Source organism: Uloborus diversus, chromosome 4 (genome assembly GCF_026930045.1).
Source record: "Uloborus diversus isolate 005 chromosome 4, Udiv.v.3.1, whole genome shotgun sequence".
NCBI classification, from domain to species: Eukaryota; Metazoa; Arthropoda; class Arachnida; order Araneae; family Uloboridae; genus Uloborus; species Uloborus diversus.
This window is the reverse complement of record NC_072734.1, coordinates 20,703,805-20,726,683: the sequence shown is the minus strand read 5'-3', so window position 1 is coordinate 20,726,683 and position 22,879 is coordinate 20,703,805. Positions and strand designations below refer to the sequence as shown.

The 22,879-nt window shown below is 33.1% G+C and overlaps 2 protein-coding genes across 2 annotated transcripts in view; one reads left to right on the top strand and one right to left on the bottom strand.

The window, feature by feature from the left end:
- LOC129219781 (phosphatidate phosphatase LPIN3-like) overlaps positions 1-16,129 on the top strand; it is a 103,862-nt gene extending 87,733 nt beyond the window's left edge. Inside the window, exons 12-18 of the mRNA XM_054854081.1 lie at positions 461-650; positions 1,933-2,081; positions 2,924-3,163; positions 5,122-5,239; positions 8,514-8,617; positions 9,594-9,768; positions 13,149-16,129. Coding sequence (XP_054710056.1) covers positions 461-650; positions 1,933-2,081; positions 2,924-3,163; positions 5,122-5,239; positions 8,514-8,617; positions 9,594-9,762 — 970 coding nt within the window. The 3' untranslated portion in view covers positions 9,763-9,768; positions 13,149-16,129. The remainder of the gene's footprint in view (positions 1-460; positions 651-1,932; positions 2,082-2,923; positions 3,164-5,121; positions 5,240-8,513; positions 8,618-9,593; positions 9,769-13,148) is intronic.
- A 2,302-nt stretch (positions 16,130-18,431) lies between these two features.
- The window catches only part of LOC129219780 (uncharacterized), a 242,999-nt gene continuing 238,551 nt past the window's right edge, over positions 18,432-22,879 (bottom strand). The window contains exon 10 of the mRNA XM_054854080.1: positions 18,432-20,530. Within this exon, the coding sequence (XP_054710055.1) occupies positions 20,051-20,530 (480 nt within the window). The 3' untranslated portion in view covers positions 18,432-20,050. The remainder of the gene's footprint in view (positions 20,531-22,879) is intronic.

The window sequence follows — 22,879 nt, the reverse complement described above, 5'->3', positions numbered from 1 at the left end:
AAAAAAAAAGTCATGAAGCCAGACAATTTTTTTCAAGTCAGACAATACAAAAAAGAGAAAAAGAAAAAAAAAAGCCAATCTGGCAAACTTGCAATCTCTCCATGCTTGGAACTGCTTTCTTGGTTGCGTGATGCTCAGTCTAGCTGCTGGACCAGATGGAAATGACCTTACAGAAATCAAATTACATTATGATCATCATTGGCAAAAATATTTATCACTGTTTGATACTGAGTTAATTTTTAAGTATTTCTTTTTTTCTATAGAGGCCTTTATTTATTGACTTGCTTTAATTGGTTTTATTAATGTATTATTTTTTCATTTAAAATATTTTATTGCAAGAATTTTATTTTCCATTGCACATATGTGTATGCATATAACTAGATTAGTGTTTTACTGCGTTTGAAAACAAGAATTTAATTGAGTTATTGAAATTTTAATCTCATGCTTTGTTTTAAAATAGTGATGTGATTTCTACTAGCCTACCACAATTAGTAACAGAGGATGCAAAATCAGAATTACCAAGTAGCATATCACCTGAAACTGTTGCTCAAACACCACCCAGTGCCAAAGAGTCTGAAATTGAGATTGAAATTGAGAAAGTAGTAACAGAAAAGTATAAGAAGTCTTTGAGATTGACATCTGAACAAATAGTAAGTGTATTTTTCCATGTAATTACTTCAACATTTAAAAAAAGAATAAACTCTTTGGCAAAAAAAAGAAAATGTAAATGAATGTCACATGAATTATACTATTCATGTTAAATTCATTTATAAATGAATTTTAAAAAGAAATATTTTTGCATTTTCTTCTTTCTGATTTTTTTGTTAAAATAGTTTTTTTTCTAAGTATCAAAAATTTTTCTAAACTAAAAACTGAATTGTACAATGTCTCGAAAATGTCAAGAACAGAATATTTATAGTAGATGTTGTTAAATATTGTCTTTCTTTATAAAAGACTGACTGCTGCACACAGCATTACACGGTCTACCTTAAAAATAAAAGTAATGTCAAATGACACGTGTTCAATGCTTAGGCCTGAGCAAAAGAGGTTAAATTTAGTGTAAAATTCGCTATCATAATGGTGACAACAGTCAATAAAAACCCTTATTTTAATGAGGACATTAATACCTAAAATTCCTATTCCTTGAATCGAGTCAACACACCCCTCGAAACTCACAACCCCCATCAAACTGTGTTCCACGCTGCTCCAGGAACCGCAATTGTTGTACTGTTCCCTGATGAAAAAAAAATGAACTCAGGTCATGTGACATAAACTCATAATTTTCTCATAAGTAAGTTGGAGAAATGATAGCTAATATTGCCATTAAAACAAAGACAACAGTCCCCAAACAGTCAAGAGATCCTTTAAATCACTGTTAGAATTAGGACAACAGTTATCCAATAAAAACATAATTTGAACTGTTTCTTTAACTGAAATTCTTTTAATGTTTACAAAATGTTCTATGAATAGCCTTTTCCTGTTGGTTCATGACATTTTACAACAGTAATGTAAACTGAACAAGTCCTCTTAATTTCTGCCTCTATCGTTCTTAGAATTTAAGATTGAAAATGTAATGCCTCCATTCTTATAAATAAATTAACTTCATCCTTATCATTGTTAAAAAAAAAATCTTATTATATGATTAAAATTGAATTCCTTTTTCAAAGTTTGTAGTTTTATGACCTACATAGAGTAAAAACCTGTCTACAACGATACTGTTGGGACCTAAAAAAATATCGTAATAGACAGGTTATCGTTATAGACAGTTTGATTATTCATGCTGATATTTTGCTGGGGCCAAAAAAAAAAAAAAAAAAACTGTTATAGACAGGTTATCGTTATAGAAAGTATCGTTGTACACAGGTTTCACTGTATTGTTTGTTTTCTACTATTTTAGATTTAAAATGAATTTTTTTTCTGAAACTTTTCTAGGCCAACTTGAACTTAAAGGAAGGTCCCAATGAATTTGTGTTTAGCGTTACTACTGCATATCAAGGAACAACTAAATGTACTTGCCAAGTTTTCTTATGGAATTATGATGATAAAATTGTGATATCTGACATTGATGGCACAATTACTAAGTAATATGTTTTTCTAAATTATCATTTCTTTAATTCATTGCACTGTAATGACTTATATTTAATAGTTATTTATTATTATTATTTTTATTTTAAACTGTTTGCAGGGCCGGATTTAAGGGAGGGCAGGCGGGGCTACTGCCCTGGGGCCTCCACAACAAAGGGCCCCCCACAATAAAATTTTTACAAAATATCCTAATTTCACGGGTTGAAAATATCGGATATATACATATTTATCAAAATATTCGGATATATATCTGAAGCCGCCTGGCTTCAGGGGGAAAAACTAATTTTCCAGCAGTGGACTGTATATTGAGAATGTTGACTGCATTGATGAGTCGTGGTTAAAACAACAACAATTAAATTTATTTACAATTAGAGTATGAGCATAATATTAAAGTAAGACTAGGATACGCATGTATCCTTACAAGGGATTGGGAGCGAGAGCCCTATGGCTGCATCCGCTAGCTACAACGTTGGAAGTGCATCTCCGAGGGGTGGTTTCCCACGCTCCTCTCACAATGGGGGCTTTAGGGTTGCTTGGCAAAGCCAAGACCCCAAGCGTTGCTCCTTATCGCTCGGGGACCCGCGCAGAGGCGTTAACAATATCAAAGTATCGGATATTTTTGAAAATTATGATCTTTTCGAATCCTGATTAGGGGCCTCCACTCCGTCGTTGCTCCGAGGCCTCCACACTTCCAAATCCAGCCCTGATTGTTTGATCCTGTTTCGTATTGAAGCAAATTTTCTTTTTTGACTTTCATTTTGTCTTTAATAATAAAAGTTCAAAATGTTTATATGTTCATGAAAATTTTAGTTTGAATTACATAATTATTACATTTTAGATCAGATGTCCTTGGGCACATTTTACCCATGGTAGGACACAGCTGGGCTCAACTCGGTGTTGCCAAACTCTTTACAAAAATTCAAAGCAATGACTACAAATTCTTGTATTTATCTGCACGTGCTATTGGGCAAGCTAGAATCACAAGAGAATATCTTCGGAGGCTTCGTCAAGGAGAAATTTGTTTGCCTGATGGTCCACTGCTCCTTTCTCCTACATCATTAATTAGTGCACTTCACAGGTAAACAGTTACCTTTGTAATTTTTAGTTATGAGCTTTTATGCTCATGGAAATTGTTTGCCTAGCATCTGTCGTGTATTTTGTTCTCAAAATAAAATTTCTGTGAGGGATAGATTCTTAATTTATTGATTGGAATACAAATTTTACCAAATAGTAAATAATGAGAACAAACCTATATCTAATAAAAAAAAGAAATTACACATTGTTAATTAAAAAGAAAATTAATGTTTCATAGCTATCTCCAGATTTTTTTAATCATTAGACAAAATGTGCCAAATGAAGAATTATTTTGGAAGGTCACAGTGAACTTCCATTGGGGGGGGGGGGGGTTGTTTCTTGTTATGATGCTAAAAAGCACTACTAAACGTTGCAAAAATTAGAACACTAAAGCAGATCACCACTTAGGCAACTTTGCTCCTTCTTTGAAAATAATGATGGTACAAAAAAAAAAAAACAAAAAAAAAAAAATACTGCATGTTATTTTGCTCTGATTTCAGCACTTAATACCAAATATAAAAGTAAAAATGAATTACCATGTAACTCCTTTTATCTTTCAAAATTAAATTTTTCCTAGGCTCAGAGGCGGTGTAATGACTTCTTTTTTAATTTTTTTTTTCGTTTAGTGATTAGTTTTTAAACCCTTACAGTATTTACTCATTACTCCCATTAGTTGAGTAACAGATAGAAAAAATTCATGTTTATTATTTATGAACTTTGGCTCTTTATTAGGCTGAACTATTGGTTGCTCAAACATTTATTGACTTGCAGTTAATCAGAACCAGGATTCGGTACTTTGATTCTCATAAATTTTTAAACTCTGTTTATCTGAGAAACTGTTTTAAAGATGTTTACAAACTTTTGATTATTAAATTTCACTTTGAGGTTGAAAACTCTGAGGTTGTGTGGCGCATTTCTTGGGTTTTGCCAGTCAAAGTAAACAGTAAAACTATGAAACCTTCTCATAAGTTATCTGTTTATTGAATAAAAATGTTTCCCATAACTAAATATGAAATGTGACTGGAAATAACACAATAAGACCAGACAAGTTTTCCCTTTAAAAAAGTGCGGGCACACCTGGGTCTCTCGCTAATCATGATGCAATGGTAGGTGATGCCTGGAGAAAAAGTTAATGCTAATTAGCATTAATTTTATGTCGTGTGTTCCAAAAACATGGACTTTGAAAGTTCTTCTTTACTAATAATAAAGCTGAAAGTCTCTCTGTCCGGAGGATATCTGTAGGATGTCTATGACGCGCATAGCGCCTAGACCGTTGGGCCGATTTTCATGAAATTTGACACAAAGTTAGTTTGTAGCATGGGGGTGTGCACGTCGAAGCGATTTTTCGAAAATTCGATGTGGTTCTTTTTCTATTCCAATTTTAAGAAAAAAACTATGATAAATTACGAAATTATCATAACATGGAACCGTAACATGGGCACAAGCCAATTGGCGAGAAAATTCACCATACATTATTTGTAAATATACAGGCGAACCAAAAGACTTTTTAATTTTTCTATTATGGGCAAAGCTGTGCGGGTGCCACTAGTACTTAATAAAATGGCTAAGTTGAAAGTCAATTGCTTTTAAAGTTAATAGTTTGGAGTAAAACACTAAAAAATAAATATTTTTGTAGGAATTATTCATAAATCCTCAATACCAAAGGTTCCAAGTCTGTAGTTTGAATAATTCATTTAACTTTTCAGCACTTTCTACCCCTTTGCTCCCCCTCCCCAAACAAAAAAAAGAAAGAAGGAAGGAAATGAAATCGCCAGTAACTATTTAAACTTTAATTTCATCCTTAGTTTTAAAACTGATTTGAAAAGTTAGTGTTTAATCCCTTTAAGAAGCTTCCTGCACAGAGTTATATATTTGTTATTAAGAATGTGCCATATGTTATCCACTTTTTTACGTACAACATGTACTGCAGTGCAGAAGTGACTTTTTAATCTTTTTTCTCAGGGAAGTTATTGAAAGGAAACCTGAGGAGTTCAAAATAAGCTGCCTGAAAGATATCCAAACTTTATTTCCACCAGTCATGGGCAATCCTTTTTATGCTGGATTTGGAAATAAAATAAATGTAGGTTTATTTTCTTTGTGTTGTGTATCAAATATTTTTGAAAGTGCTTCAGTTGTGTAAATATCTGAATTGATGCTTCTAGTTCATATGTGTATTTTTATTTTTTATGTTTTATTACTAAATCTACTTTTATTGTAACAATTCTGGGCATCAGTTTTGTTTTGAATATGGAAAAAGTAGAACTTCAAATGGATATTCAAATTATTTTTATCTCTTTTTCTTTGTTTTTACTTCCTTTTATAAAAAAGGAAGTATTGTATTAGCAAAAAAATTTTCACTCAAAAATCGGCCTTAATTTCCATTTTGCTCACCCCCGAATGAATGTTGATTTTTTTTTATCGACTTGACCACACGTGGATTTAAGCCTAGGAACGTACAGACACCCGAAATATCCATTTTGATGCCCCCCGAGTTAATTGCTACGAATTTTCTCGTGACGTATGTATGTGTATGTACATATGTATCTCGCATAACTCAAAAATGGTATGTCCTAGAAAGTTGAAATTTGGTACGTAGACTCCTAGTGGGGTCTAGTTGTGCACCTTCCCTTTTGGTTGCATTCGGATGTTCCTAAGGGGGCCTTTTACACCTTTTTGCGGGAAAATCATTGTTAATTTCAGTGCTAACTCAAGTGGTGTTATAATTTGGCAAACACTTGGAGATATATCGCCAAGCTTTTTGCCGCCAACTTTTGTCGCCAACTTGGCGAAAAATTTGGCGATTTTTAAATTTTTTTTTAAATTTTTAAATCTGGTTTTAATTTAGCCAATGTTGGTGATATTTAAAAAGTTAACCACTGAATCACATTAAAATTGCCAATAAGGGGGAAATAAATCTGTGTAAAACGTTTTTTTTGCTTTGGTCTGCAAGAAACTAGGGGTGAAAGTATTTAGTGTTTCCTTGCTTATTCCAAGGCGCTATTATCATTAAATTGGCATAAAAGGAAGTCATGTGATGCACAATCAACTCTTTTATTTATTCTTAATGATAGCTGCTAGTTTCATGAAATGCAAGCAATTGTAGTTACTGACATATGTACGTGCTAGAATTCGATATTGGTGAAAAAATATATTGCATTAAAAGTTACAGAATGTTCTTGACTTACATGCTAAATGTGTATTAAATCAATGTGGAAGCATTTTTACTTTTTACCAACTTTTGCCTTATTTTGCATTCAATGTTCGTAATGTGCTTGTTTTAAGGTAAAATGAAACCCATTTTTGATTTTTTTTTTTTAAAATTAGCTTAAGCAGAAATAGCTGGTGACAAATGCAGTTATTTTGCCAGTCATATTTCTTTTTCAACACTTTCATATACATGTCATTTTTCTGCTTATTGGCAGAAATCCACAAATCTCAATTGTGAGGCACATAAAATTCCACTTTCCAAATGTATTCAGGAATTTAAAAAAAAAAAAAATATTTAGCCTAATATGCTTCATGTTTTTCACTGTTTAGGCTGTAATGAGGAATATTTAAAACTAATAGCGAATGTTTATGGAATTCTACTCAGCTTCAAACATACTGTAAAATAACGTTAGCCTACTTTTTCACATGCAAGCGAAGGCATGCATATGTTGGTTTCAGTGCACAATCTTTCAGCATCCTGCACAATAATAACTCCCCCCCCCCCAATATTTTTTATTTATTAATGTAAGTTTCGTCAATAAGTAAATTAATTATTTTGAAATTTTTTAATTAAAACTTTAATTTTGAAATATTGATGCACTACATGTCCCATGAAAAGCTAGCCCAGAGGTTCCCAAGCTTCAGATCTCTGGGGATGCCCTCCAGAAAAATTTCAAACTTCAAAGATCCCTCCCCCTCGGCGCGTGCTCCAAAAAAAAAAAACAAAACAAATGATTTGACATTGTTAAATCTACTTCTTTCTAATGTATTTTTACACTTTTTTCCCTTTAAATTTATTTATTCATTGTTCTGTATATTTGTCAGAGCTCTTGCATGGTTTTCATTTCTTACATTATTATTTTGAGGTATGGAAGTAAAATTCTATTTGAAATTAAGGAATAAAAATTTTATCACCAAATTTCTACATATTTACTAATAGAAATGTACTTTTGAAGTTAGTGAACAAAGCACTGTTAGCCTAGTTTTAGTGTGTTAATTTTTCAAATGAATTATTTTTTTATGGCGTATTAGGATTTTAATTATCGACTATGGTTCGGGCAAACCACAATTATATTTAACGTCTTAACTGGATAGCGCGGCCGATCCCCCTGGCATCTACTTCCGAGGGTCCGCGGACCACAGTTTGGGAAACTCTGAGCTAGCCAATCATTTAAACCAGCGTTCCTTAAATTGTGTTCCACAGAACCCTGGGAATCCATGGAGATTTCTCATGTTGTAGAACAAAGTTTGTCTTTCTTTTAATTCAATTTAGTCACTTCAAAAAGAAAGAAATAAGGTTTGAATGAAACTTTTAATGTTTAATCAGAAAATTCAAAATCAAGAGCAGAGAAAACATCCAAGGGAATTGAGGATTAAAAATCCATTTATTTATCACTGTATTACCGGTAATCATGTCAGTACAAGAATAGAAAACAATTTTTATTGAAACAGTATTGATTATTTGAATTTCTGTTTGACTACAATTAACCATTTTTGAGTGCTGCATTTAAACTAAACTGTTGAAGTTAATCTTGTGACTCCATGAAAATAGTTGACATTAAAAAGGGTTTCACTAATTAAAAAAAACACAAATTTAAACAACCAGTGACAAACCAAGATGAAGGAAAAACACTTCCTAATAACTAATCTGGTGATAAAAAAACTGACATTCTTTGAAGCATGTTTGTTTCCCCAGAGTTGAAGAATCAATAAAGCATTTTCCACTAATTAGTGAAATTCCTCTATTTTTCAATCCTCAGAATCACAGAAATGTTTTGGCCCTTTTTTTATAGAGCAATTACATATATCTTTCGATTAACAGTAACGGAAATATAGTTGATAAAGATAGGTAATATTTTATATCGTTACATAATAGCAATATTTTAAAAACCTTAATTAAGTCACCTACTTGAAATGAAAATTATTGAAACAATCAAGAACAAAATCCTCATTACATTTTGATCAATCTGTTAATTTTCCCTGGAAATATATTATTTTTTTCTTTTTTCAAATTTTGTTGAGAATTCTCCTCCCTCCCCCCTAAAAAAAGGTCATGTATCTGATGTGTAATAAATATATGATGCATATTCATGAAAGTGTAGAATTCTTAACCTTAAAATTGAATGAATCAACTTTGCTTTATCTAGGATACTTGGGCATACAGAGCTGTTGGCATTCCTCTTACTAGAATCTTCACAATAAATCCCAGAGGTGAATTGAAATTGGAACTCATACAGACATTCCATTCTTCGTAAGTAGCAAATCTCTGTCTGATAATAATAATATTATCCGTATCTGAAAATTAGCCAAAAAAAATGAGGGGGGGGGGGGGAGAGAGGGCTAGATGTTTTTACCTTCTCTAGTATAGTATATTTTGATCTGTTTAAAATCAAGGATTTTTTTCGTTAATTTTAGAATTCAAGTGTAAAAATATTCTTCAAAAGATTTCTGTGCGAAGCAAAGTTTCTTTTTTTTTCAATTTCAAGATTATTTATCAGTTGTGTACTATTTTCCTTGCTGCTTAAGTATTTCAAACTTGCTACAGAATCTTCATCCAAATTCTTTTTTTCCCTAGAATATAAGCAATCAATGTCAGCTATTGAAAATGTTGAAGTTTGGAAAGTAATGCAATTTTTTTTTTATATTTTTGAAAAAAACTACATTGAATACAAAAACACTTTAGATACATTAAGTGTAAGACGTTACATTCCAGACATTACATAATTTAAAATTGCTTTTGTGATGTTTAGTATGTCTGAAAAAACTTTTTATTCCTTATAGTCTAAAATAAATAATGCAACCTACATGAATTTTATCAGTCGGATTCTGTTAATGAGATAGTTGTTGACATTTCTAGTCTTGATAGAAGTAAAAGAAATAGTCCAAGATCCAAATTATGTTGATCTACCCTCATTGAGTCTCCTCTTGAGTTACATAAAAATGTTACAAACATGATGGTAAAGGATTGTCTAAGCAAAAGTGTGCAAATCACAGAGTTGTTGCAGTTCAAAGTTTCATTAATTGAGTAGTTTTAGATTTTTTGATTGCATTTTCAAATTTTGCAAATTTTCTGCAGATGTTTTAATTTAGAAATAATTTTCTGGAATGTTTTTACAGAATTTTGTGCTTTGTGTAACAATCACCCCTGGTGTCAATAGCTATGTTTATTATATGTTGCTCTTTTCTAAATGTTTTTTACACTCTGAATATTTTGTTTGTTTCTTTAGGTATACAAGATTGAGTGATCAAGTGGACCATGTCTTTCCTCCCCTCAAACCAAGCACAAAAGTGAATGGACATCCCGTGCCAATTTTTTCCTCGCCCGAAGAATTCAGTTATTTCACATACTGGAGAGATCCTGTTGTACTACTCTCAGATGACGATCTTATAGTCTGATGAAAGGTATGCACGTGTCATGTTGATACAGTTGATTTCATCCTCATCCCCCCTCCTTTTGTTTTAACATGACAGCTAACTTTAAAAAAATGTGTAAATTATTTTGCGTAAAAAAAAAGAAAAAAAAAAGACATTTGTAGCAACAATGTTAAATTTTTGGAGTCATAGGTGGCTGGTGCACCAAAAAAAAGGGAGTTGGGTGGACAAAAGACATTGGATAGCGCTAAAGAGACGGTGCCTAAAGCTATTTTTTGTAAAATCGGGTTATAATACTGTCGAACCTATGTAGTTAACGTGAAATTGCTTCAGGTGAAACATTGCTTTACTTGAAGTACAAGTTTAGTCCTGTGAATTAAAAATCAATTAATATTGCATTTTACGCATTTAGCATAAAATTTTCACGCAGTTATCGCTTAACACAGGGGTTGCCAAAGTGGGTGCCTCAAAGTGTTCATGATTTCAGTATGTATACATCACTCTCCGAGGACGTGAGCCTCTCTCTTTTGAACACTCATGGGACCGAACAAAAGTGTTCAGATTAATGGCGTGTTTACTATAGAGAGAGACTGAAAATGCATGCATATGGCATTAATGGACTGCAGTACTTTGGCAAGTTAGTTATACCAGTTATTGAGATAAAGGTGCTGAACTTTGGATTAACGGCACGTGCAGTACCCAATTAAACTCAGTAAGACCCAAACACTTGCATTTCTTTCTTTCTTAATTAAAAAGTTTTTATGTCACATTCAACTATAAAATATTACTATACAGTCATCGATACAATACCTAAAAAAAGAGTAATTTTAATTAGCTTTTTCATTGTATATTCTCGTGCGAAGTAGTATGGTGTTATCATCCAGTTGTTAAAGTGAAAAGATTTCCAGATGATTCTCAGCCACATATTGCTTGTAGGTAACCATACTTTAGAACACTTGAATACAAATTGATACAATGGTTGGATTTTTGAAATATGCAGTTCAGTGGCAGAAACTTACGGCTCATATTTCTCAGCTGAATGATTTCATGTAATGCAGCAATGTTCGCAAAAAATAGTTTTTTTTTCTTACTCTCTCCATTTTCTCTTTATTGCCATTCAATAATTGTGATAAAATTGTGAAGGTATTTCAGTTTTCCAATTTTGTTCATAAGAATTCTCGAGTACTGAACTGTGAACATGTTCAGTGTATAGAGAGGTAATAATTGAAGGGGGTTAAAATAGCATTCATAATACTGGGTGTTCAGAGTATAGAGAGGTCAACCTACGTATTAAGTCTATGGAGTTTCGTCGGGACCAGCAAAATCTTTTCAGAATATCGGGATGTTCACGTTAGGGAGTGTTCAGACAGAGAGAGTCCACTGTATATGATAGAATACCCATAGGGTGCCATGAAAAAATTCCAATTCTTCAAGGGTGCCGCAAAATGGAATTGTTTGGGAACCCCTGGCTTAACATAAAAGGTAACTGTACTTGTAAGCATAGATCGTGGTTTGCCAAACTTTTTCATGCTTTGACTCCTGAAAGAATTTCACCTAGATCAGGCTGTCCAACTGCAAGGAGCCCATGGGCCAGAATTCTGATCACTGATCACCTGGCGGGCCACAGTTTGAAAAGATTGAACAATAACCTTCTGCCCTGTATACAATAACAATTAATAGTTGAATAATCAATTATAAAACAATGAAACAGAAGGATTATAAAACAATTTCCACACATTTTAATGAAAAAACCAGTCAGATCAATATCATCAACGAAGAGTTGACGAGAGCAAGCTCTCAATTTCTTTTCTGAAATCAACAAAGGCCGTAGATTCTGTAAGGGAAGTCTTTATTTTTAACCAATTGCAGGCAGTGTTTGCTTATCTGTAATGTTTCTCTCTTCCCTACCTGTCTCCCCCCCCCCCCCCGCTAACGAAAGGCAATATTATTTCTAGGAATTCGTTTGAACACCATCGTCCAGGGTAGGACTGCTTGACCTTGACCTGTAGATGTCCTGTACCTTTTTCTTCCAATACAATGAAAGGAGTAAAAAAGCGATCTAGGAAAAATTTCAAGAATCCGGGCTTGACCAAGAATGGAGTCTGATACTTCTTGATACCATACAATGTAGAAAAAAGAAATATGTTAAATAAGAAGTTGGCGGGCCGCACAATATGTGTAGGCGGGCCATATGCGGCCCGCCATTTGGACAGCCCTGACCTAGATCATCACCCACTAGCAAAACCCCATCTAATTCTTTTAAGATTTTCCCCCTTTTGTTAATGGATAGCTGAATAAAATTTTCAGCCAGCTTTCATTCAGTTAAGCAATGTTGAATACTACTTGAATAATTCGTAGTAGAAGGGTGATTATCCAAATTGAATTAAAAGTAGCATAGAGTTTGTAGGAAGTTCATGGGCTAAGAAAAGCTTCTGAGTTATTCGTGATATCTAATGAAGCTCGAATTATTCAAGTTGCGCTGCATAAGAAAGCAACAAGTCATCAGAACGAAAGAAATTTCAAGAAGTAAAAAATTTCTTTCCATGTACGACAAAATAAACTGCACACAATATAGGAAAATAATTTGTTATTAATAATTCTAAAGCATGAAGAAAAAGGTATTTTATTGTTTAGTATAAAGAATGACAGAATAGTTAAAAAAATAACAAATGGAATTTTATGAGAAGGGTGTGTTGTGGAGCTGTCAATAAATGAATTTATTTATAGTTACTTAAAATTATTTATAAATTGCCTCTTCCGAAAGTATTTAATGTGTTTCCAGATTTTAATAAGTAATCATTCAAATGACTAAACATTCTTTACTATTTGAGAGCCTGGGAATAGAAAAGGTAGAGCCTCAAAAATATTTTTAAATTACAAAAAGTTTTATGTCTCTTTGATAGTAGAATAGTGTAACTGTGACAGCACCTTAACAGATCCATTTTATAAACAGCTCAACAGTGATTATGAACTTCAGCTTCTGTTTACCTTTTTTTTTTTTTTTTGCATGGGCACAGTCAAATTTGGACTCTTTACCTTGGTACTTTAGAATTGTATTTTTTTTTGGGGGGGGGGGGAGGGCTATAAAATGGCACTTTTTCTCAATTTACTAAAATGATCTAACTTTTTAATTTGTGAGTCCTTTTTTATGAAAGTCAGATATTATGAAATATGAGAAACATTTTACTTTTTTAGTACTTCTCAAACTGTGCCCCTTTGTTATGCACATTATTTCACACTTAAAAATACATGAACTCCGGTCTTCCATGTGGTTCTAATTTGTGCATTAGTGCATAACTGCTCTTTAAGGTATTAGGTAATCTCTAATTTTATGTGAATATTACATTTTTTAATGTGTTTTGAATTTATTTATAAATTTTAATAATTTCCTTTTTTTCTTTTTGCTCTAGGTGTTTCATTTGTGTATAGTTTTCCATACATGTAAGATACTTAAAAAGGACATTTTTATCATTGAATTTTGAATCTTTCAAGTCTATCATGTACACAGATTATAGAAAGTGGAACTCGCTCATAAAAAATCTTGTCTTAATCAGGACCCAGATTCGCAGGGGAAATCAGAACTACTTGGTACAATGTTAAGTTGATAGGAAAATATGTCTTCTTATAAGCGAGTTTGAATGTAATTATATTTATGTGCTTTAAGGTTTTTAAATCTTGTTACAATGTGATATTAATTTGATTTTTTATTCATCATCTGATGCCGACTTGTTTGTTACTTTTTTGTTATTCATCTCCTAAATAAAATTTATTTTTGAGTTGCATTGAGAAAAGGGTAATTGTCATAAGATTTTTAGTTTTTTGTTGCATGATATATGAATGTACATCATTTTATGAAATTTTAAAAATTGCTGGAGCTTATATTTTGATAATAAACCACAATTGGATTGGTCATTGGGATTTTTATCTTCCTTATTTGATGTTCATTTTCAATATTAATGATATTGCTAGTCAAGTTTATGACATTTGCGAACTCTGTAGTTTTGAACACAACATCCTATCCTACGATATTTTAAATCCTGGTGAAATTAATACCTATTTTTTTTAAAGCTGTTTAAAGTAAATTATAGACATTGATACAGTTTGTGTTTTTGGCATTCCCTACGATTTATGTGTGCAGCAAAACACCAATTGTGTCGCACAAAATCAACCAATTCAAATAATAGATAGGGGAAAACTAAGATTGTGGATCTGCATAAAATGTCTTCTAATAAAGTACTAAATTTAATGTTAAAAAATAGAAATTTTTAATGAAAGGGGAAAAAATGCTTATTGGTTCAAAAATGACAAAACGAAAAAAAGATAAAGAAATTCATTTATTTACTAAAAGTGTGAAGAAATTTCGATGACTTGTGCAAACTTTTTTCTTCTTCACCCTTTGAGGCAAGGTGGCTTCATTTGAGTTCTCAATTTTTTATATAGTTTTCCTATCCAATAGCTGAAGCCACTGTGTCAGATGACTGACACAGTAATTTTAAATAATTATACCAGTGATTTTTTTTACTTATGAGCATGATTTTCGGAAATATGATTTAAAACTTATTTCAGACTACTAATTGAATAAAAATCCTTCAGTTGTTGGACTTTTCGTATGAGTTCAACATGAACATCCAGTTTAACAGCAAATGTAATTTAACTGAAAATAACTTGAAAGAATTCTCTAACATTTTCAGAATACATATAAATTCATCATGATTGACAAGCATTAATAAATTCATTATTTATTTTCAAAAAATATTTGTAGCTAATACTTGCTTCTGTGATATTAAGCAGCAATGTGATGATATCAAAAGGTGTGTGAATGTTTGACTAAATGTTAAAGGAATAATATTATGCAAAAGATTAGAAATTAAGTTAGTATGTCATATTCAATGCTTAAATATCTTTCCTAATCTGAAAAGCAAAATATCTTATACACAGTGTGCCTAAATTACTAAATTATTATTTTTTTGGATTTCTTGATGACCTACAGCTTGAAAAATCTGCCGTTTTTTGCATAGTCTTCCAATTGTTTCCCCTTTGACATATTAATGTGCAGGGCAGGGCATTGGAATCTATTGTTTTCCCATAAGTTGGTTTTTACTTTTTTGTTTAGTCAAGATTTGATAACAGTTCATATTGAATAGTGAATGGAAAATGCAGACATGCTAAAGCTTGACCATGGAGAGATGGTGGATTTCAATTGTATCCTTTGTAATAGGTAGAATCAGCCAGAAAGCGCTGAGTAGTAAGAGACAGATGAGTTCTATCTGATCCTATCTATTACAAAATAATAACAAACAACCTGTTACAAATGATTTTTCCACTTCAAAGTCACCACCTGCCATCTCTCCGTGGTCAAATTTTAGTTATACTTGAGGGCCATCTTGAAATAGTTCGAAGCTTAGTGAAGGGCTGCTATTGATTCATGGACAGTCAGGTTGTGGTCTTATCTTACTGAACTCATCCAATTAAATAATCACCACCTCTTCTTGACCTTCTCAGGAATGAAAAAGGTGCTCATGTTGAATCGTAACTCATTCCGAACCACTTTCACCAAAATGCCACTGCTAACAAAACAAATACCATACTTTAGGCGTCCAAAGTTTGATAACTGCAACTGTAAAACTGTAAGGAAAAGGACAAAATAATGTATCTCTTCTTTCGTGATGGCCCGCCTGTTTAGATGTTTCAAAAGCAGTTGGTTCCTATGCCCCTACTGTACATGAGTGCAATTTTCTTTACTTGTGGTATGATAAAACTTCCTAGTGAATCAAATTTTCAGAGCTTCTGTTAAGTGATGCATATGCGAAAGAAATGTTAGCGCTAAATGTAAATTATGTATGGAGGAGTGTATAATATATTGTTTCTGTTCATTATTTTTTTACTTTCCTTGTAACGAGCTAGTTTTTATGTTTGTTATTTTTACTCATTGTGGTGCTTCTAATTTCAAAATTTTTCATCCGTTGAATCAATCAATTTTTCATCCAATATTTGTGATTCCCCCACATTTTAATTTTTGTAATGTCACACTATCACAGTACATCATAAAACATCATCTGCTGAATGTTTCATCATTTTTTGTTCCATGACATTCAATCGTTTTTGTTTTGTAATATTTATTAAACTATATATTTGTAACACAATAAAGCTACCTAATATATCTGTTCAAATGAGGAATTTTGTAAATATGTGTACTCTACTCATAATGTAACATTCATGTTTTCATGTTCAGTATTTCTCTATATTCAGTTCTCTCTGGAATCCCTGCAACCGAAAGGTTCTACCTTTTGAATAGTTCATGTTTTCATTGCTACATATCAGTTCATGTTCAATGTGGGTTTTAGAACGTAAAAACTGGACTAATAATTTTTGAAATAAAAAAAATGCTGTTGAATAACTGTCTGTTATTTTGTTGCTCCTGACATTAAGAGGAAGTTACTTTGCCATTGCTCTGGGAAACTTTGCAGTCCAAAATTAAGTGTCGCCAACATTTTAACCATTTAATTGAGAAATATGAAAAGTTAAAAAAAATTCTTTTCACAGGGATGGCCCTTATAGCAGGAATTAGTAAATGGAATTAGCAAGTCCAATGATTGGCTTAGGAAAAGCTGAAACAAAGATCCCAAGTCTAGTGATTCAGCTACGAGGAATGGGCGATACATTTTACATAAAACTAATGAAGGAAATCCGAGTTCATCCAATACTTCACTTCAAATGCTATCATGTGACTTCGGATCTTTGTTTCAAGAATAAAAGGCTTCATTCTCTCCACCTTTTATTTCTTCTCACGACCAAACGGCACGAACTTGAGGGTCACGGATTTAGACAAAATTCTAGATATAGGTACATTCCCACTAGATATGAACCCAGGTAACGCGGTTTGACTGCATAGGCCCTAGTTTGGCTGCAACACGGGTCCAAAGTGGATAATTTGGACCCAGAAATGCAATGGCGTTTCCATTGGAATTTCAGACTTCAACACAATGTTCGTTCTCCCAACACATTTGACGTCTTTTGCTAGTACCACGAGTGGAAGGGAGAATACCTATTTATTTATGAACATTTTTTAAGTTACTTGAAAAGTCAAAACGATTTTTTATTTTTGCTTTTTTATGTGTCATGTGCAATATTTTGGAGTTTTTTCTCAAATTCTAATTTTTGTTTATCACTGGAATATCTATAGCAGACGATAAATATCCAGTTAAACTAAATGTTTTTATTTGCAAACGATAAATAATTTTTACTAGCAGACGGTTAATATAAAACGAAAATAATTAGTTTCATATGCAAGCGATAAAAATCTTGTAACTATGTTATTATGGCAATCACATATTTGAAATTAAAGTAGTGTTCAATTTAAATTTGAGAACTACTTATTAAAAATTAGTATTCTAAGTAATTAATTCAAAAATAAGTGTATGCAAATGATTCATACTGCAGTACAATTGCGGAAAAGGAAGTAAAAACAGTAATTCTTCAGGAAACTCCATTACATTTCTGGGTCCAAATCACCAACTTTAGACTGCGGTTGCGTCCAAACTAGGGCCTATGCAGTCAAACCGCTTCAACTGGGCTCGTACCTTGTGAGAATTGACCTATATTTAGAATTTTGTCCAAATCCGTGACCCTCAAGGTCGTGCCGTTTGGTAGTCAGTAGGATGACCACAAGGGAGAAAGGGGTGGAGGAATGGTGCAGACTGCACCATTGAAGTATTTTAGGCAGTTACGTCGCTACCGGGGGCGGTCCGCCCCAGGTTTCAACAGTCTGGGGGGTGACACCCAAAGTGGAATTGTAAGTTTTTCAAAAATATAAATATACTTCAATTTGGAAAATTTCCCTTAATATTTTTAATTTTATTCACTGTATCACATGCAGTTGCATCACCACGACAAACTGCTTTCTCCCCCATTACATCTAAAATGCATTTTTAAGATGACAAATTTCAAAATTTTCTGGGGAAAACCCCTCTGACCCCCTTTCCTTTGCTCCCAATGATCGCGTGATTATTAAACAGCATTAGAATCGTATTGTCAGTACTTTGATCTAGTAGTGACTTCCTCTCAAAAAAATAAAAATTAATTTAAATTTTGACATTTGGAATTCAAATGTTTTTTCGCAATCACGAGTGTGTGTGTATAGGCGTGTTTGTTTGTGTCTCTGTGTGTGTGTAGGATATGAACGCAACCTGGAGACTGTTTTCGCTAGAGGAGCAGCATCGAGAGGCCGGGCGCGGGGGGGGGGGGGGGATTGAAAAAGGAACCGAAATTCAAGGACGGTCAAATAAAAACAATTGACAATCGTGATTGCTCAAAAAAGAAAAACCCTTGAAACCCATTATCTTTTCCTGTGTTTGAAATAATTGAGGAGTCATAAATTTCATACATTCCCTGAACCCCTGATTTTTTGACCTCCCGATGGCAGTGCATATATTCGTCTAGGGAAAGTTATATAAAAAGGGCCATAGTGGTTTTTTTTGTTTTTTATGCTTTAACCAACCAAAAACTTACGCATGTAGTTCTAGAACACTTAAGGTTTTTTTTTTTTTGCATTTGTAGGGGGGGGGATGACACCACTGTGGCCACTGTTTTAGGGTATTAATTTTAGGGGGGGAGCATGTCCTTTTCGGGATGGGTACCCCTGCTTTTAATGTACATGTGAAGTAAGTAGGAAATAAATTAAAAACATTTTTAAAAGTTTATTTTATTTTAACATTTTACAAAAATATACTCCAATGACAAATAGCAGTCATTTGAAGGTGTAGACATCAATGAAAACTCATGTTTCTGTAGTAAATTAATCATTAAACCAAGTTAACATTTGGAGTAACTTATTTTGAAAGTTTGAATTGAGACAGAATCACATGTGAAAAGTTTTTTTGCAACTATTTAAGTAATAGTTGTAAATAACTTTTAAAAATGAATTTCCAACACAAAACCAGTTGAATGAGAACACATACAACACTGTACACAAATCAAAATAATGGAATTTATTTGATTGGAAAAATATCAAACCCTTCCCCAATGTTCTCCGAAAATGGAGAAATACAAATACAGCAGCAGCTGTATCAACAGTACATAGCAAAATAACACTCAGAATTGCAGTGAATTTCTAGTGAGAAACGTCACTATGTTGTTTTATTTATTGATTTATTTTTATTTTTTCATTTATTTATTTTTTTATTTTTTTTTTTTGTGTGAGTTGAATGGTTTTGTTGCATAGGAACATTTCCTATATTTCAAAATTATTCAAAAAATTGTTTTTCATCACCATGTTTTTCTTTCTCGAAGTATATTTAAAACTTACCGCTAAATTTAAGAAAATATCCGTTGAATAAGTTGTGAATTATAGTATGCAGTTGGGCTAGTGAAATATTAATAACAAGTGCTAATTTTCCTTCAAATAAAAACAAACATAGGTGCGCTATAAGACAAACATTTTAAACTCCTTTTTATTCGTATAACTGTTGATTTTTTTTTTTTTAATGCTTTCTTGGTAATTATTGAACCACACTCCTTAGTTATAGGGTGAGTTATTTATGTAAAGTCTTCTGCAATATAATCTTTCTGTCAATTTTAATTTCTTTGACAGATTTACCTACCAGAAGTGTTTCTATGTTAATTTTTAAAAAAGCAATCATGTCACGTCAATGAGTTTCCCTCTTTTTGAATCAAAATTCAAGAAAATTTATGTTAATATGAAATTGATGTTGCTTGTGATTTTTATTTTTCACTATTTCAAATTGTGTGTTATGATTTGAATATATCTAGACATTCGAATTTCTTGTTGAAATGTTTCAAATATTTTCTTTTGGTGATGCTCTTTTCAAAATTTTTAAAAGGAAATTGGCAAAACAAAGTCAAAATTATAGCCCTCGAGGCTTTGAACTCTTGACCTTTAGACAAAATCAAAGTCTAGTACAATATGATGAAGATAAAATTGAAGCAATAAGACTATGCTAGTGAGCTTGGAATGTTAAAAGCAAACCACCCATGTTGAAATTGTAAAAAAAATATCCGAAGTTTGAAATTATGGCTGAAGCTCATTCAGTCTTGGTAATGAATTTGATACCAAGTATATTATATTTACTAAACAAATAAATTAACTGTTTTTGTTCTTTGCATGTGTTACAAGAAATGGCACCAATCGAGCATAAATAAAATTTACACGGTAGAGTTTCTCTTCTTCCATAGTTATTAAACTTGAATGGTTCGAGAATCCAGTTTTTATCGATTTGACGGGTCGACCAACCATTGTTCTCGATGAAAAATCACACTGGGTTCGATCACAGTTTCGAATGGTAAATCACACCATTTACAGAGCGTACATTTCATCGAATCCTGTTCTTCCAGTCCATGGGAAAGTGGATGGGCAAGGCTGGCACGTTTTCAGATTTCTGCTGCCTCCTTTGTAGTTGAGACTGCAAGATGTCGGGTGGTGACAAGGTCCAGGTTTCTCAGGGTCTTTGGGGCACTGCCAGGGCTTGAAGGATTTGATCCTGGACAAGGGAGTGGGATCTCTCATCCACTGTAGAGCCTGCCAATTGGTCACTATGTAGACATCGTCTTTGGAGTTGATGTACTCGATGAATTTCATGTAGCCCCGTCTGTAGTGCTGGGTCACGAACCACGCAGCGTGGTAATATAGCCCGAAGGGTGCACGATTAGATTTATAGTGACGCTCGAAGTTTTTGAGAAGCATTTTGAAGACATCTTCAGCGTTGTCGGGATTGGCACAAGCGTCTCCCATGGAACATCGACCTCCTCTGTAGTCGTTCCACATAACCATTCCGACCTGAAATTAAATTGTAAAACTTAGCAGGCATTAATTCCAAGTATGATTACTAATTGTCCGCGATTTAGTGTATGTAAAATGTGCTTTCGAGTAAGCTCGTTAAATTACGAAGCCAAAGTGTGAGATAAAGATGGATACATTTGCGAGATTAAGAATTCATCGCTAATGGAAGCTATTCTAGTTGGCAGCATTCTACAACTGTATGGCGACTGTTGCCGCCATGTTTGGAGAAATCATACAGGAATTAGTTGTTTGGCGATAATTTACATTATTTGACATCAATTATTGTACATTAAATAATTTATCAAAACTATTGATTTCTAAGAATATCAATAATTTAAGTGCACACAATTAAATTAGAGATGCAGATTTGGTTAGAAATTTTTTTTGACTGGAATCGACAAAAAATAAAAAGCTAGTTTTTTTTCATGATATTGTTCTGACATCGGCAATTGAGCTTACTAAAATGATGCCTCTTCTAAGTGCACATAATTAAATTAGAGATGCAGAGTTGGTTAGAAATTTTGATTGGAATCGACAAATAAAAAAATCTAGTTTTTATTCATGATAATTGTTCTGACATTGGCAATTGAGCTTACTAAAATGATGCCTCTTCTAAGTGCACATGATTAAATTAGAGATGCAGAGTTGGTTAGAAATTTTTTTGATTGGAATCGACAAGAAATAAAAAGCTAGTTTTTGTGATATTGTTCTGACATCGTCAAGGGAGCTTACTAAAATGATGCCTTTTTAGTAGAATATATGTTGGAAAAGAGCGTTAAAACAATTTGTAGAACACTACTAGTGACAACTCGCATCGAAAAGTGACTTGATAAGTTTTGTGGAAGTACTTTATGCTTGAAAAGTACAACAATGGAAGAAACACTATGACCCGTAATTAAAATTAAAAGATGAGCGTTGCTTTTCTGGACACGCAATGGGGATAAGTGTCCAATATAATAAATCTTCATCGCAATGCTATAGCTGGGATCTGCATAGTTTTCACAGGTTTGCCCCAACTATAGTCGTTCTTCTAATATGTCCAATGATAAATATTTCAAAATGCCAAAAGTTTTCTGATCAGACATTTCATCAGTTCTTGTTTGTCATTACATATAAAGGGTGGTTTTTTTTTTTAATTTTTTTTTTAGAAGCATAGCACTTTAGGTTCAAATAAAACACCGTTAAATGATATAAATCGCCATGAATTTGGCTTTATTCGAAAGATGATTCTTTGCCATTTTTATTTTAATGTGATCTCTTGTATATGGCCACTTCCGCTGGCTTGGAGAACGTCTAATCGGGAAGTCCAATTTTCTATCACTTTTTGCAGCAATGGGGACCGTATGTGTATGCCACAATATGTGGTAAAAGTTCTTGTCCAAGGCGTCAATCGTCTGTGGCTTATCGGTGTATCTGAGACTTCACACAGCCCCACAAAAAATAGTCCAGTGTAGTTAAATCGCATGATCTCGCAGGCCAATGCACGGTCCATTAAGCGAAATTATTCGTTCACCGAAAGTTTCTTTCAATAAATCAATTGTGACACGCGCTGTGTGGCGTGTTGCACCGTCCTGTTGTCTATTCATGATGAAATGACAAACCAAACTAAACACAAAACAAGTAACAACTATCAAAATGGCCCACAGATCAAACAGTGCTCCCGACTTAAAGTTCTATACCTCTAAAAAAAACCACCCTTTATAACCTAGTTGAGCCGAGTCTTCACCAAATCATTGTATAAACCAGCGATTGGCAACCCATCGATCACGATCGCGCGGTCGATCTCGAGCCTGTTTTCAGTCGATCCCGGCGAAATTCTGTAACTCTTCTGTTTATTTAATTTCTTTCTTAGAGTACCATAAATAAACATTATTTTCTAGTGAAAAATCAGGCTTAACTTCTGAATCAAAAGAGTTTTGAAGATTTTTTTAGAACTTTTTAAAATTGCTGAAAGGACCACCGTTTTCTATATGAAAAGGAAAAAAAAAATCATTTTTGCCTTTTGTTCTTGAAAAATATAATGTCCGCAAAAGTTAGTATGGATTGACAGATAGAACTTGGTACGAATGTTTAATATTTTTTTTTACCAAGGAAAACATTATTTTGAACAGAATTTTATCAGTGACGCAGCGAGGTGAGATCAGCCCTTCCCGCCCCACCAGCCAGTGAAGTCGATCCTAGTGTTTGCCAAACTTGGAAAGTAGATCGTCAGTTCATTTAGGTTGCCGATCGCTGGAAATCTTACTGCACTATAGCTTGTTGGTTGGTGGTATAGACTTTTTTGGCACTGGAGCCTAGATTGGCTATACTGCGCCAACTCTATGGCTAGAGCAAAGATACCGAAAA